We start from the raw sequence: 11,726 nt of genomic DNA, 5'->3' as shown, positions 1-11,726 counted from the left end.
TACATAAAAACTAATGAAATTTAATCTGACTGCCAAAAACGACAAATATTATTTAGGTTCTTTGTAACAGTTCTTCGGAATAGAAGTTCTTCGTAACAATTTCGAGAACTTTTATCGTATAATTATTTTAAACAATTATTTTCGAAACCTTTCCAAGCCTTGATCTAGACATATTTTATCGAATGCAAGTCCCCAAGTGCCTTGCCTTTTTCGTAAATCTTTAATTGTAGAGTTTCGTGTCTTCGAGATCGATAAAAAATTTACACTGATCAGGTGCGTAACCGGACCTTTAATTTATTGTTTTTGGTATTTTAATTTGTTCGAACATTGTTGATTTCAGCACTTAATGAAGTGTCCGTTATTTAGACGGGCTTGATAATTCTAGTATCGAACAAAAATTCAGTCTGGTTATGATTTCTTTGATTTATCCGACATTTAATATAAAAATCGACATTCTGTCAAGGGGACGCCAGTCCTCGATGATAAGATTGTTAATATTTCGTCAAATGTGATCTACATAGTTAAGTATACGTAGTTTTATAAAGGGAACAGAAGTATGTATTTAATTGAAAGTTACTTTAATTGTGCGAATATCAAAAGGATACTTAATAGAATTAAGTAAATGAAATTACCGAGTACGTTTTACTCGAAACGCTTTAAGTTCCATTGGCGAGTAAAATGAACATCGACTCGTTTGTTACAAATGTTCTGTCGATACAAAATGAAAATCCCAACTGTTTATTGCATTATCGTTAAGTGCTACGATATAACACTTTGCTGGGAACGATATACAGTTACGAGCAAAAGTTAATAACCGCATGGAACTTCCTAGCGTTTTTATTGATCTTATTTCTGCCAGAAATCGTGTTTTTTTTTTTTTTTTTTTTAGAAAAATTCGTGTTTCTCGAGAACCAATAGTATTTAGGGCAATTCTGGGAACTCTGCTAGTACCATCTAGTGGATCTTGCAAGTCAAAATTCGTTTTGAAGCGTTACAAGACAAACAGAATATCGATATCGAATTTCCTATTAATTTCGTTTGTATTCAAGGGCGTAGTCGGAATGTTGTCTAGGAGCGAGCAAAGATTCTAGACTAAAACTTAATTAGTAATTACATAGTTTTTAATATAATGTACAATATTTAAACAATAATCGACGTGGTATCGAATCCCAAAGGGATTCACAAAATGAAATTGAATGTAAAATTTATTTATGTGTATGTATTCTCGTATACTGGCGAGCGAACGCGAACGAATCGAAAAACGAGACTCGAAGCTTTGTCGAAGAAGGTTCTTCGGCAGAGGATTAATTGCTCCTTTTGTTCAAACAACGCTCAACTGCCTTAGCAATCAAGCTCTGAGCGACCACTGCCACAACGTGCGCGAACCGGAAATGCACCTGTTGCAATCGAGCGTTTCGTTTCAAATTTATTCCACGCGAATCGTGTTAAACGAATACTATTCAGAACTTAGAGAAGTTTATACGATCAATCTAATCGATTAACTTTTGTCTCGCCTACGACATAATAACTATACGAGACTCGATCGATAACTAAGGTCTCCAATCCTACAAATTGTGTTCGAGATTAGAGGAATTAACGAAACTCGTCTCGAAACTTTGTTCCACTTTAAACGTATACATTTATTTTTCACATTTTCTCCTGGTCTATTTTTAACTCGAACTTGGACGTTCCCTCAATTTTGGGGGAAAAAAAATTGGAGTTGTATTGGTCATAAATGATACTGTTACGCAATGAAGTTAAAAAAAAATTGAACTCGCAAAATTGTATTGTTGGAGACCTTGGTTATGAATAAACCCTCGTGCATTTTCTTCTTCGATAAAAAATTCATTAGTATCCATATACTCGATATCTACTTTTCACAAACGAATACCAAATATACGATGGTTGATCGATAACTAGCTAGAAACTAATTGAGTTCGTGACAAATAACAATTGTTTAACGAAGTTACACGAGAAATCGAAAGTTTTACAATTTAGATTAAACATTCGAGGTTGGAATTTGTATCCCCCCCCATTGCTGTCAAAATGGCGTCGTTGGAGACCAAACAACTTGGTTATCAAACAACCCTCGTACATTCTCTTCTTCGATAAAAAAAAAAAATTCATACATATATACATATATATATATATACTCAGTATCTGCTTTTCATGAAAGAAAATCCGAACGAAATTACGAGAAATTAATAGCCGTTAGTGTCGTCGGATCAATTATTTGATTTTCCATTCGGATCTTGCTATGATAATTCAATAATTAACGTTCATTTGTAAATACGAGTATCGTGTAAATGTTACGATGTAAAATTTCTAAGGCTTAAGATGCTCCCCGCGATCATGATTGGGCCTCTTTCGATGGTTAATGCATTATAAAAAAAAAACGAAAAAAAAATAAATACAATTCGATGTCCTTTAACCAACGAATTCTCGTTTGATTGGAATTGCTGTAACTTTGAAAAAGCTCCACATGTTCCTTAGTGTAAATATCGACGTAGATGATAAGTTTCGTTCTCGATCACGATCGCTAGACGCGAGTCCAATAGTTTTGAAAGCGTTAGGTCATCTCATAAGTGATAACGCTTCTCTCGACACATGGAATAAAAACTTCTCTGTCAACGATTAATAAGCATAAACTATCTTTTTCTTTCGTTCTCTACTATTCTCTCTTCGCCTTCCCCCATTCCAGATTCCTTCTTTTCTCTTTTAGAACATTCGTAGACGTTAATTTTTTGGAATGCTTTGGAAAATGGACCTTTTTGGGGGGTTTGTTTTTTATTAAACTCTCCACTTAAAACAGTTTAACGCGTTGGATTTGTTGCTTGAAAGCGGTAAATGAATTATATTGTATTTATCTGAAACACTCGCGGAATACCGTTCATTATCGAAATCCATAAGTAACGAATAACTTGTAAATTTATACAACTTAATAAAGATCCTAGTTTCGTCGATCGATATGGAAATTTAGAAGTCGTAGTGAGGGGGATGAGGCCTAATCCACAGCTACTTCCTTCTTCAAGTTCGCTGGCAACTCGTTCCAAATTGATTGGGGTACCGTTTCTGAAATTTTGGAGTCACGATTAGTAGCTTTTTCGATTATTTACCGGTAGTACTGAACAATAGTTAAGATAAAGGTTAACTCGATTCTGCTTACCTTTACACTTGTACAGCAGGTTCGACCAAGTGATTTTCTCCTGAGAGAAGCAGTACACGCCCAGTCGACCGCCTTTCAGGGTCGAGTCGTAAACGTTTCTGGAATCAGCCATCAATTGTTTGCCTTGGTAAAGCCTGAATCTGATCAGGCCGATCCTAGGCCTGTGCAGCAGTTGCCATCTGTACGGTGTGTTCTCCTTCCAGCCAATTTTCTTCGGGTCCCGCCAAAGTATCTTCACCTGATTAGGTGTGTCCTGGTTGTGCCAAAGACTGTTTCTGAGAAGTTCGCCGGGACCGGTGCTCGAGTCGACCAGCTTCAAAAAGATCCCAGGATCTCCGACGGCTCTAAACGGCGTGGGCATCCAGTATGGCTGCTGACCCTTCTTCCAGGTCACGATATAGAATCGACGATTGTCTTGATAGGAGAACACGAAACCGACGAAGTCGTCGTCGCCGTCGTCGTTGATGAAAAACGTGCCCTCGAAGTCCACGTCGCTGAACACATCCGGGCCTGTCGATAGAAATAACACGTGCAGAGTCTATTACTTAAATTTGTTGCACAAGTTTTCCCGTACCGATAGCGATTCCAGGATCGCTGTTTACGAGCTGCTGTATCTCCGCGCCGTCGTTGTGTATCCTCCACATTGGATCCTCCTGAGCGGTGCCAACGGGATCCAAAGCGATCGTGACGTATTTTCTAAAGTCCGTCGACCAGATCAAGCTGTTATTAGGGCAGTTGTCGTGTATGTTTATCACGGTGTCGTTGTCGTTGTCGTTGTAACAAGCGTCGCCAATATTCTCGTCTGCAATCGGTATAGCGTCACCAGGATTTCAGTTTGATCCCCCCAAACCATGAACTTACGATGACTGTGCCGTTGATCCGGATTGTACACGTACGGACAGTTGTCCTGATAGTTGGGTATGCCGTCGTTGTCCATGTCCGTATCGCACTCGTTCCCAATACCGTCGCGATCGTCGTCGTTCTGTCCCGGATTCGCCACATCGGGACAATTGTCTCTGTCGTCCTGAACGCCGTCTCTGTCCCTGTCATTGTCGTTGTCGCATACGTCGCCCACGCCGTCGCCGTCTCGATCTAATTGATCCGTGTTCGGATCGGAAGGACAGTTGTCACAGGCGTCGCCGATCCTGTCGAAATCCGAGTCCGCTTGATCGTGATTCACCGTTCTCGGACAGTTGTCCCAATGATTCCCGACACCTGTACCGGTCGATTTGTTTCATTAATTTCGATACTACAGGACAGTGATTTTTAGCCTTCTGTAAAGGTATGACTCCACCGAGGCAACACTATGCGACTTGTAACATACCACATGTAGTTTGGTAACACTATGCGACCTGTAGCATGCTACTTGTCATTAACTGACGACATTGCTCGACATGTTCGATCAAATAATCCCGCTTTTCTTTATTTCGGAAAGGAAACAAATGAATGTGTAGCAAATACACATGTCAAGTGTCTACATAACGTCGATTTCATGTTGCCTTAATAAAATTGTGTTTCGTCGCATGCTACATGTTGCCTCAGTGGAATCACGCCTTTACAATTACCGTCATTATCGATATCGTCGTCGCAAGCGTCGCCAAGGCCATCCCCGTCCGTGTCCTCTTGCGTTGGATTTCTGACCAAGGGGCAGTTATCGCAGACATCGCCAACGGAATCCGGCCCGTCGCGGTCTCTATCTTCTTGATTCGGATTCGAGACCAAGGGACAATTGTCCGACGAATTTAACACGCCGTCGTTATCGGCGTCCGGATCGCACGCGTCACCCTGGCCATCCTGGTCCGCGTCCTCCTGGCCACTGTTCGGCGTCAACGGACAGTTGTCCACGCGACAATGCCGATCGTGACAGCGGAGATTTCTATCGGGGATACCGTCGCTGTCCTTGTCCAAGCCGCACAGCAGTCCGTTTCCAGCCCAACCGACGCGACACTGGAAATCGTATCGTTTTAGTTACCCGAACAACCAACGCTCGATAGCATAACAGTCTCCGAATCCCGATTAGAATGCTTGGGACAATTACTCTGCACGCGTATTGATTGACATCGATGCAGACGCAGTCAGCGTTCGCGTCGCAGACCGTCGTCAAATCTGGACAGACATTGTGCGGGGGATGACAGCCGACCGTTTGGTTCCCCAGGAAGCCCGCTTTGCACGGTCCGCATCTGTACGAACCCTGGAACAAAGACAAACAAATGTACTTGTTTCGTAAATTATTCTTGCGGAGATACGAGGAAACTTAGAATTCTTCTGATTCACCATTGGTCAACGTTTAGTCTACCTGCAAGTTTTCTGGAGGTTTTTCGAACATAGAGAATCAGTTACCTCCGTATTGATGCACTCCGTGTACGGACCGCAGCCTCCATTGTTATTTTTACACTCGTTTATATCCTGACAGATCTGTTTGTGAACTCGAGCGACCTCCAGCCCAACTCCCTCGATCATGGTCCCATTGTATCCTGACGGGCAAGGATCGCATCTGTAACCTGGACGTAGATTAATGCAGCGTACTCCGGGATAGCATGGTTGTGCCAATTCGCATTCGTTCACGTGTACGCACGTCGAACCGTTGCCCACGTAACCGTCTGGGCAAGGACCACATCTAAAAATTACAATTACCATTACCATCACGCCATTGAAAATGTTCACTGTTGCTAGTCTATGATGCACTGACAGTACTGATGCTACCTGTAATACGGTGGATAAAGGACCGATTCGCACTGTACTTCTTGGTAACAAGGGTTGGTCTCGCAACTGTTCCTCAGTCTCTCGCAACGTTTCCCATCGCCAATGTAACCGAGAGGGCACTTTCCACACCTGGAAAATGTATAGATTCATTATTCGGCGGTGGAAACGACCGAACAGAGGCACAGAAAACAAGGAAAATCGTAGTGGTTTATTTAAGATATTAACAACTCTATCGAATGGTAATAATTACAATTTCCGGTACCAGCCGGAAATAGGGTATTCGAGCCAGGGGCGGAGTGTATGGTATTGTTTTTAATTGAGAAGAAATACCTGTAACCGTCCGGATGGTCGTAACAACGGACACCGGGATAACACGGACTGCTCGCGCAAGTAACGATCACTATGGTACACCGGTATCCGTCACCTGTGTAACCTGGTGGGCAGGCACCACACAGTGGGCCACGCGGTGTGTTGCGACAGTCAGCCCCTGGGTAGCAAGGCGACTTATAATCGCACGTGGAAGGCGGGGCGGGCGTCGTAGTCGGCGGTGGAACTGTGGAATTACAGTAATGTTCTTTACTTACGAAACACACGTTACAAACTCTGTCCCACGCGACGTCACACTTATCCACACAGTGCCTGAAACTTTTACTGAAATCGAGGAACGAAGGATAGCTGGGAGGACAACGTTAACACTTTAATGGCCGCACGTATCATGCGAAGACTGTTCTTCATCACTGATATTGTAGACCAAAGTGAGATACATGAAGATGCTAGGAATATTATTACAAGGAATTATAAATGGTGGCTGATACAATAGATCACACACACGTGACAGTGGCCAACGCCTGCTAGCTCGCGAAGTCACGTATACGTGACAGCGGCCGTCAAAGTGTTAAGAATCGTCTATAGCTTGAACATTATATTTTTTATGTAAAAAACGTGGAAAATGTTGTATCACACTTTGCATTCCTATCACTTCTCATGTATTGTTAGTTCGTGGCCTATAAATTATAGTTTTAAGGAACCTTTTATTACATCTTGTATACTTTGTATTTCCATCGCTTCTTACCTGTGCCAATAATTTCATAATTCACTGTTCGAAGATGTTTAAAGGAGATACGACATCTTCTTCCGGTTTTTAGTCGTTAAAAATCGAAACCTTGGACGTTTAACGGTTCAATATTCCAACAGTATCTTCTCCGAGACGCTGTAATCTTTCATTACTTCGCCAGACACGGTTCGTTAAATGTTTTGCGAGAATTACAGTCACAACATTATTAAATTTTGCAAGAATCAGACATTTATTGCAACGTAAGGCCGTTTTATACATTGATCGGAGTCGATCCGTACACTCGTGAGAACTGTGGCGAGATTAAAACCGTTTCGATCGTGGAGAATCGTGCGTAGACCAGAGAAAGAAATAACAAAGAACATTTTCTTGACAAATTAATAATTATTTCAATACAGCCATACTTCACTCACCGAGTGGTGCGCGACAAGCTGTGCAATTTTCGATTAGTTGTCGTAGATGTTGCGTTTCCATTCTCTGAAAAGTTAAATAAATCGTTACGAACTACAGCTCTGATCTAACCTGCTTAATAATTAATAACTAATTACAGTGAAGCTCGAGGAGACTTTCAAATCTTAATTACTCACATTCAACTCTATTTCTCTCCAGATCTTTTTGGTAGCAGCGATCAGTTCGTTCAGAGTTTTGCCCAGCTGACTATCGGTGATGCAAACTATACAATGAAAATTTTCAATCAGTTACTGTTCTGCTTCTAACAAATAGAAAATTGTTATCGATAACAGACTAATTACTTTTTTCGTCCAAACTCTGGATCCCTATGTCCCCCCTCCTCGGTACCCTTTTGTAATACGCCGTCGATTGATTCAACAAATTCATTTCGTCCGTTTCATTGGTTTCTCCCGATTTCATACGCTGCGGTCTTTGGAAATCCTCAGATCGCGTCCGTTGATACATATGATCCAATTGGCTCAACAGATCCGACTGATCGACCTCAGAGTCACCCGTGGAATAATGTTTGCTACGATAGCCTTCGATAAAACGTTTATCGTACCGATTCGATTGATCCAATCGAGTCGAACGACGGTCATGGTTGAAACGACGAGATCGTTGGAGGCCGTCCCGTTGATCCAAGTGCTCGTATCGATCCGAATCGTCGAAATCGTCCAACTCGTAATCATCCTCGAACTTACTTGACCGCACGGTCAAATCGTGGCCACGATCTTTTAATCGAAAACGATTACGTTGTCTTTCGTTCGACTTCATCGATTCCGACGATTCTTCTATTCTGCCCTTCGAGTGATCCGGTAACGCGTCTAGATCAACATTATTGGGACAGCCCTCTAGCTTCAGCACGTCGATTACGGACGACGATCGATGCACCTTCACTTCGCTTCTTCTTTCCCTAAACTGAACACACGACCACTTTAGAATTTCGTTTATTAAACCCTTCGCATACAATGACTGTGTACAATGAACACTGTACATGCATTTAGTCATTAGTACGTTTACCTAGGAACAATGTTTTCTTTTATTCTAATTATGTAAACAATTCTCAAACATTCTAAATTAAGTCATCGATAAAAACCATCGAAATTCATGTATTATGTATAGACTACGGATGTTTATGAATTTATGGGAAATTTTAATCCTCAAAAAACTACAGAATGCATTTACTATGCAAAAATATAAGAAATACTTAAAGTAAGATACGAATTATCATATTTAGGGGTTGAGACAGCCCTCTGCGAAGCTCCGGTTTCATTAATTCTATTAATAAAAATGTGAATTTGCATAAAGATCCGCAGTCTAATTATGTATTTCATCGACAGTTCCTTCTAATTGTTTTATAACATTTCGAACCCCTTTTTTTTCAACTATACGTTCGCGTATGACTATATGTGTGCATCTCGATCGCGGTTACAGGAAAGTGGGCCGTGAATATTCAATATGGATGACTTCTAAGCGAATCGAAATCAATTCCATGCTTAAATGCGTTACGCGAGTTAGCAGCTGTGCGTAATAAAGACAAACAGCCTTGGTCTGACCAACCATATTTGGAAAGACATCATCCTACGATCTCTAACGTCATCGGTGGTCCGTATCAACCGTGAAACTCCCTAAGAGAGGAAGAAATTTAAACGCCGTTCGTAACTATTTCTAGTTTCCTTTGAAAATAATAAATATAACTGTAGTACATACTTTCTCCGGAGTATTCACATTTTCATTTGCTAACTCGAGTAGTAACTATTTCTAGTTTCCTTTGAAAACAATAAATATAACTGTAGTACATACTTTCTCCGGAGTATTCACATTTTCATTTGCTAACTCGAGAACGATCGTTCGTATCAGGATAACCAAGGATAAAATGATGAAGAACTTGAAGCGTTGGAAGGTAATTAATTTTGAAAAATACTCACTGCTTCTACGAGGGAGCAGTCCTCGTCGTTCTCTAGCTCCCTGAAACTTTTCCTCAGCGGTAACACGCCCTGGTAGACGCAATCGATGTAAACATCGATCCTTGCATCTGGTTGACTCTGATGCACCAGGATTACTATATTCTTCAACGGTGCATCGGTGCCCAGAGTGGCCACGGTAATCTGCTCGGTAATTCGACGTCTATCGTCGTTCACGCCCTCGAGGATCACTGGAACAAATTAATTCGCCAAAGGAAAGGACACGGTTATCTCGAAAAATTCATTAATTTAAGAAAAAGATCATTATAAATAGAAGAAGATACAAATCTATGGATAGATCTAGACTCTCACCTCGTTTCGTTCGTCTGTCGAGCATCAGCATTATTTTCGTCCTGAATTTCCCGAATCTCACAGCCAAAAGTGTTTCGACCGTCCCCTCCGATGATTTTTTCTTCGCTTTTATGTTCGAAAATGTAATCGAAAAATCGTCGTCGACCCATGCTTCGCGAAGACTCGTTGTCAGGTCTGTGGAAAAATACATAAACAGGACTCACAAATTACACTAATGTTTTAAGAAAATAATTTCGTTTTCGTTTTGGGATATTCAGGGATCCACTCACAAATAAATATCTACACCATCAATTCTAAATTATAGCTTTTAAACTAACGATTTATGTATACATATACAGGGTATTTCACCACCTCTGGGAATAATTTAAGAATACCAATTTGTTGATGGTGGCTTCGTTAAAAAGTTATTAACAATTAAATTCAAAAATTTCAAATCGTTCTGGAAAAATTATTTTCAGTTGCGGGGGTCAATTACAATCATTTTTGGTGGATAGACGTACCCCCGAAATCTTGCGCATTTTCGAGAAAAAAATTCGAGAAGATGTGAAATTTTTCGACGGAAAAAGAAAATTTCAAATCGTTCTGGAAAAATTATTCTCGGTTGCGGGGGTCAATTACAATCATTTTTGGTCATTACACATACCCTCGAATTCCTACTCATTTTCTAGTAAAAAATTCGAGAAGGTGTGAAATTTTTCGACGAAAAAAATTTTTTCAAATCGTTCTAAAAAAATTATTCTCGGCTGCGAAGGTCAATTACAATCATTTTTGGTCATTACACATACCCCCGAAATCCTACCCATTTTCTAGAAAAAAAATCGAGAAGGTGTGAAATTTTTCGATGGGAAAAAAAAATTTCAAATCGTTCTGGAAAAATTATTTTCAGTTGCGGGGGTCAATTACAATCATTTTTGGTCATTACACATACCCCCGAAATCTTACCCACTTTCTAGAAAAAAATTCAGTACGAGCGGAACTTTAAACGTTAATAACTTTCTAACAAAGTCTCCATCAACAAATTGGTATTCTTGATTTTCGTCTTATTTTGGGCTCTGGAATCTCCCGTTAAAATTTTTCCCAGGGTTGGCCGAACATCCTGTATACAAAGGGCCCCAGAGGGGTCCAACCCCTTTTAATATGAAAGGAAATGGTTTTTATGGAAAATTCAATACCTGCTCAAATAAAATTCTAAGTTTAGGAGAGTACTGCATTCTTTACTGGAAATTTAAATCGATTATTTGGAACGGTTAAATTCGTTGATCCGTTCCCACAATTGGTAAACACGAAAATAGTCATTTCAAGTTAAATGACCTGCAGAAACGATTTATCGTTCGGAGCACGCCGTTACCGGGTTTCTTGTCAACTTGCATGAGGACTGGTTTGCAATACCGTAAACATGTTATGGGAACGCGCCGCAGGTGCAATAACACCATACGTTTTACACTACTTTTAACATTATATATTTATTTACACCTGTTTCATACATCGATCAACGTTCAAAATAAAAATAAAAAACGTCATTATATTTAATATCGTTCCGCACGATTTATTTTGTTATTTATATAAGTATCGAATGAAATAATCGTAAAGAGTACAAACTATTGTTTACAATTTGTTGACCAGTGGTTATTTTAATAGTTGTAATCACTTTCCCTTACCTTTGTCAGGCGTGACACTGGAATCGACGAAATAAATAACGAGGATCGAAGCGACAATTAACGTCGCGGTAACACGCATTTTCGATCACCAACTTTCGCCCGTGATTCTTTTCTTTTTTTTTATTCGCCTATTTATTCTGTACCCGTTGATTTCGTCGATTTCTATTCGTTAGTCGCGGTCACGGTTCAACTTTTCTTACGAGCGATTCGAAACAGTGCATACCGATCTTAAACGGATAAATAGATCGCAGGGACGTTGGCGTTCGTCGACTGAGACGAGGAAAAGCCTACGGATGACTTTATACGTCACCCACGAGAATTTCCGAGTATAGAGTCGGCGTCCATGGCACACAGAAGATAACGAAAGTAATCGGTGTATGGAATATTAAAGAATTTATCAA

General features: G+C 40.4%; 1 protein-coding gene across 1 annotated transcript; it reads right to left on the bottom strand.

The window, feature by feature from the left end:
* Positions 1-11,583, bottom strand: LOC122402981 (cartilage oligomeric matrix protein). The gene is made up of 15 exons (XM_043406237.1): positions 11,326-11,583; positions 9,668-9,841; positions 9,320-9,546; positions 7,694-8,309; positions 7,529-7,614; positions 7,355-7,418; positions 6,200-6,422; positions 5,870-5,998; positions 5,507-5,783; positions 5,205-5,357; positions 4,732-5,113; positions 4,028-4,381; positions 3,741-3,968; positions 3,167-3,676; positions 1-3,072 (listed from the first exon to the last, which is right to left on the bottom strand). Exons 1-15 carry the CDS (start codon positions 11,402-11,404, stop codon positions 3,005-3,007), a joined length of 3,570 nt encoding a protein of 1,189 aa, XP_043262172.1. The 5' UTR covers positions 11,405-11,583; the 3' UTR covers positions 1-3,004.
* Positions 11,584-11,726: the final 143 nt, after the last annotated feature.

This window comes from Colletes gigas, unplaced genomic scaffold (genome assembly GCF_013123115.1).
Source record: "Colletes gigas isolate AHSC1104 unplaced genomic scaffold, ASM1312311v1 Colletes_gigas_Sc00002, whole genome shotgun sequence".
In the NCBI taxonomy this organism is placed as follows: Eukaryota; Metazoa; Arthropoda; class Insecta; order Hymenoptera; family Colletidae; genus Colletes; species Colletes gigas.
Note: the sequence above shows the minus strand (reverse complement) of the source record. Positions and strands in the feature narration are given on the sequence as shown.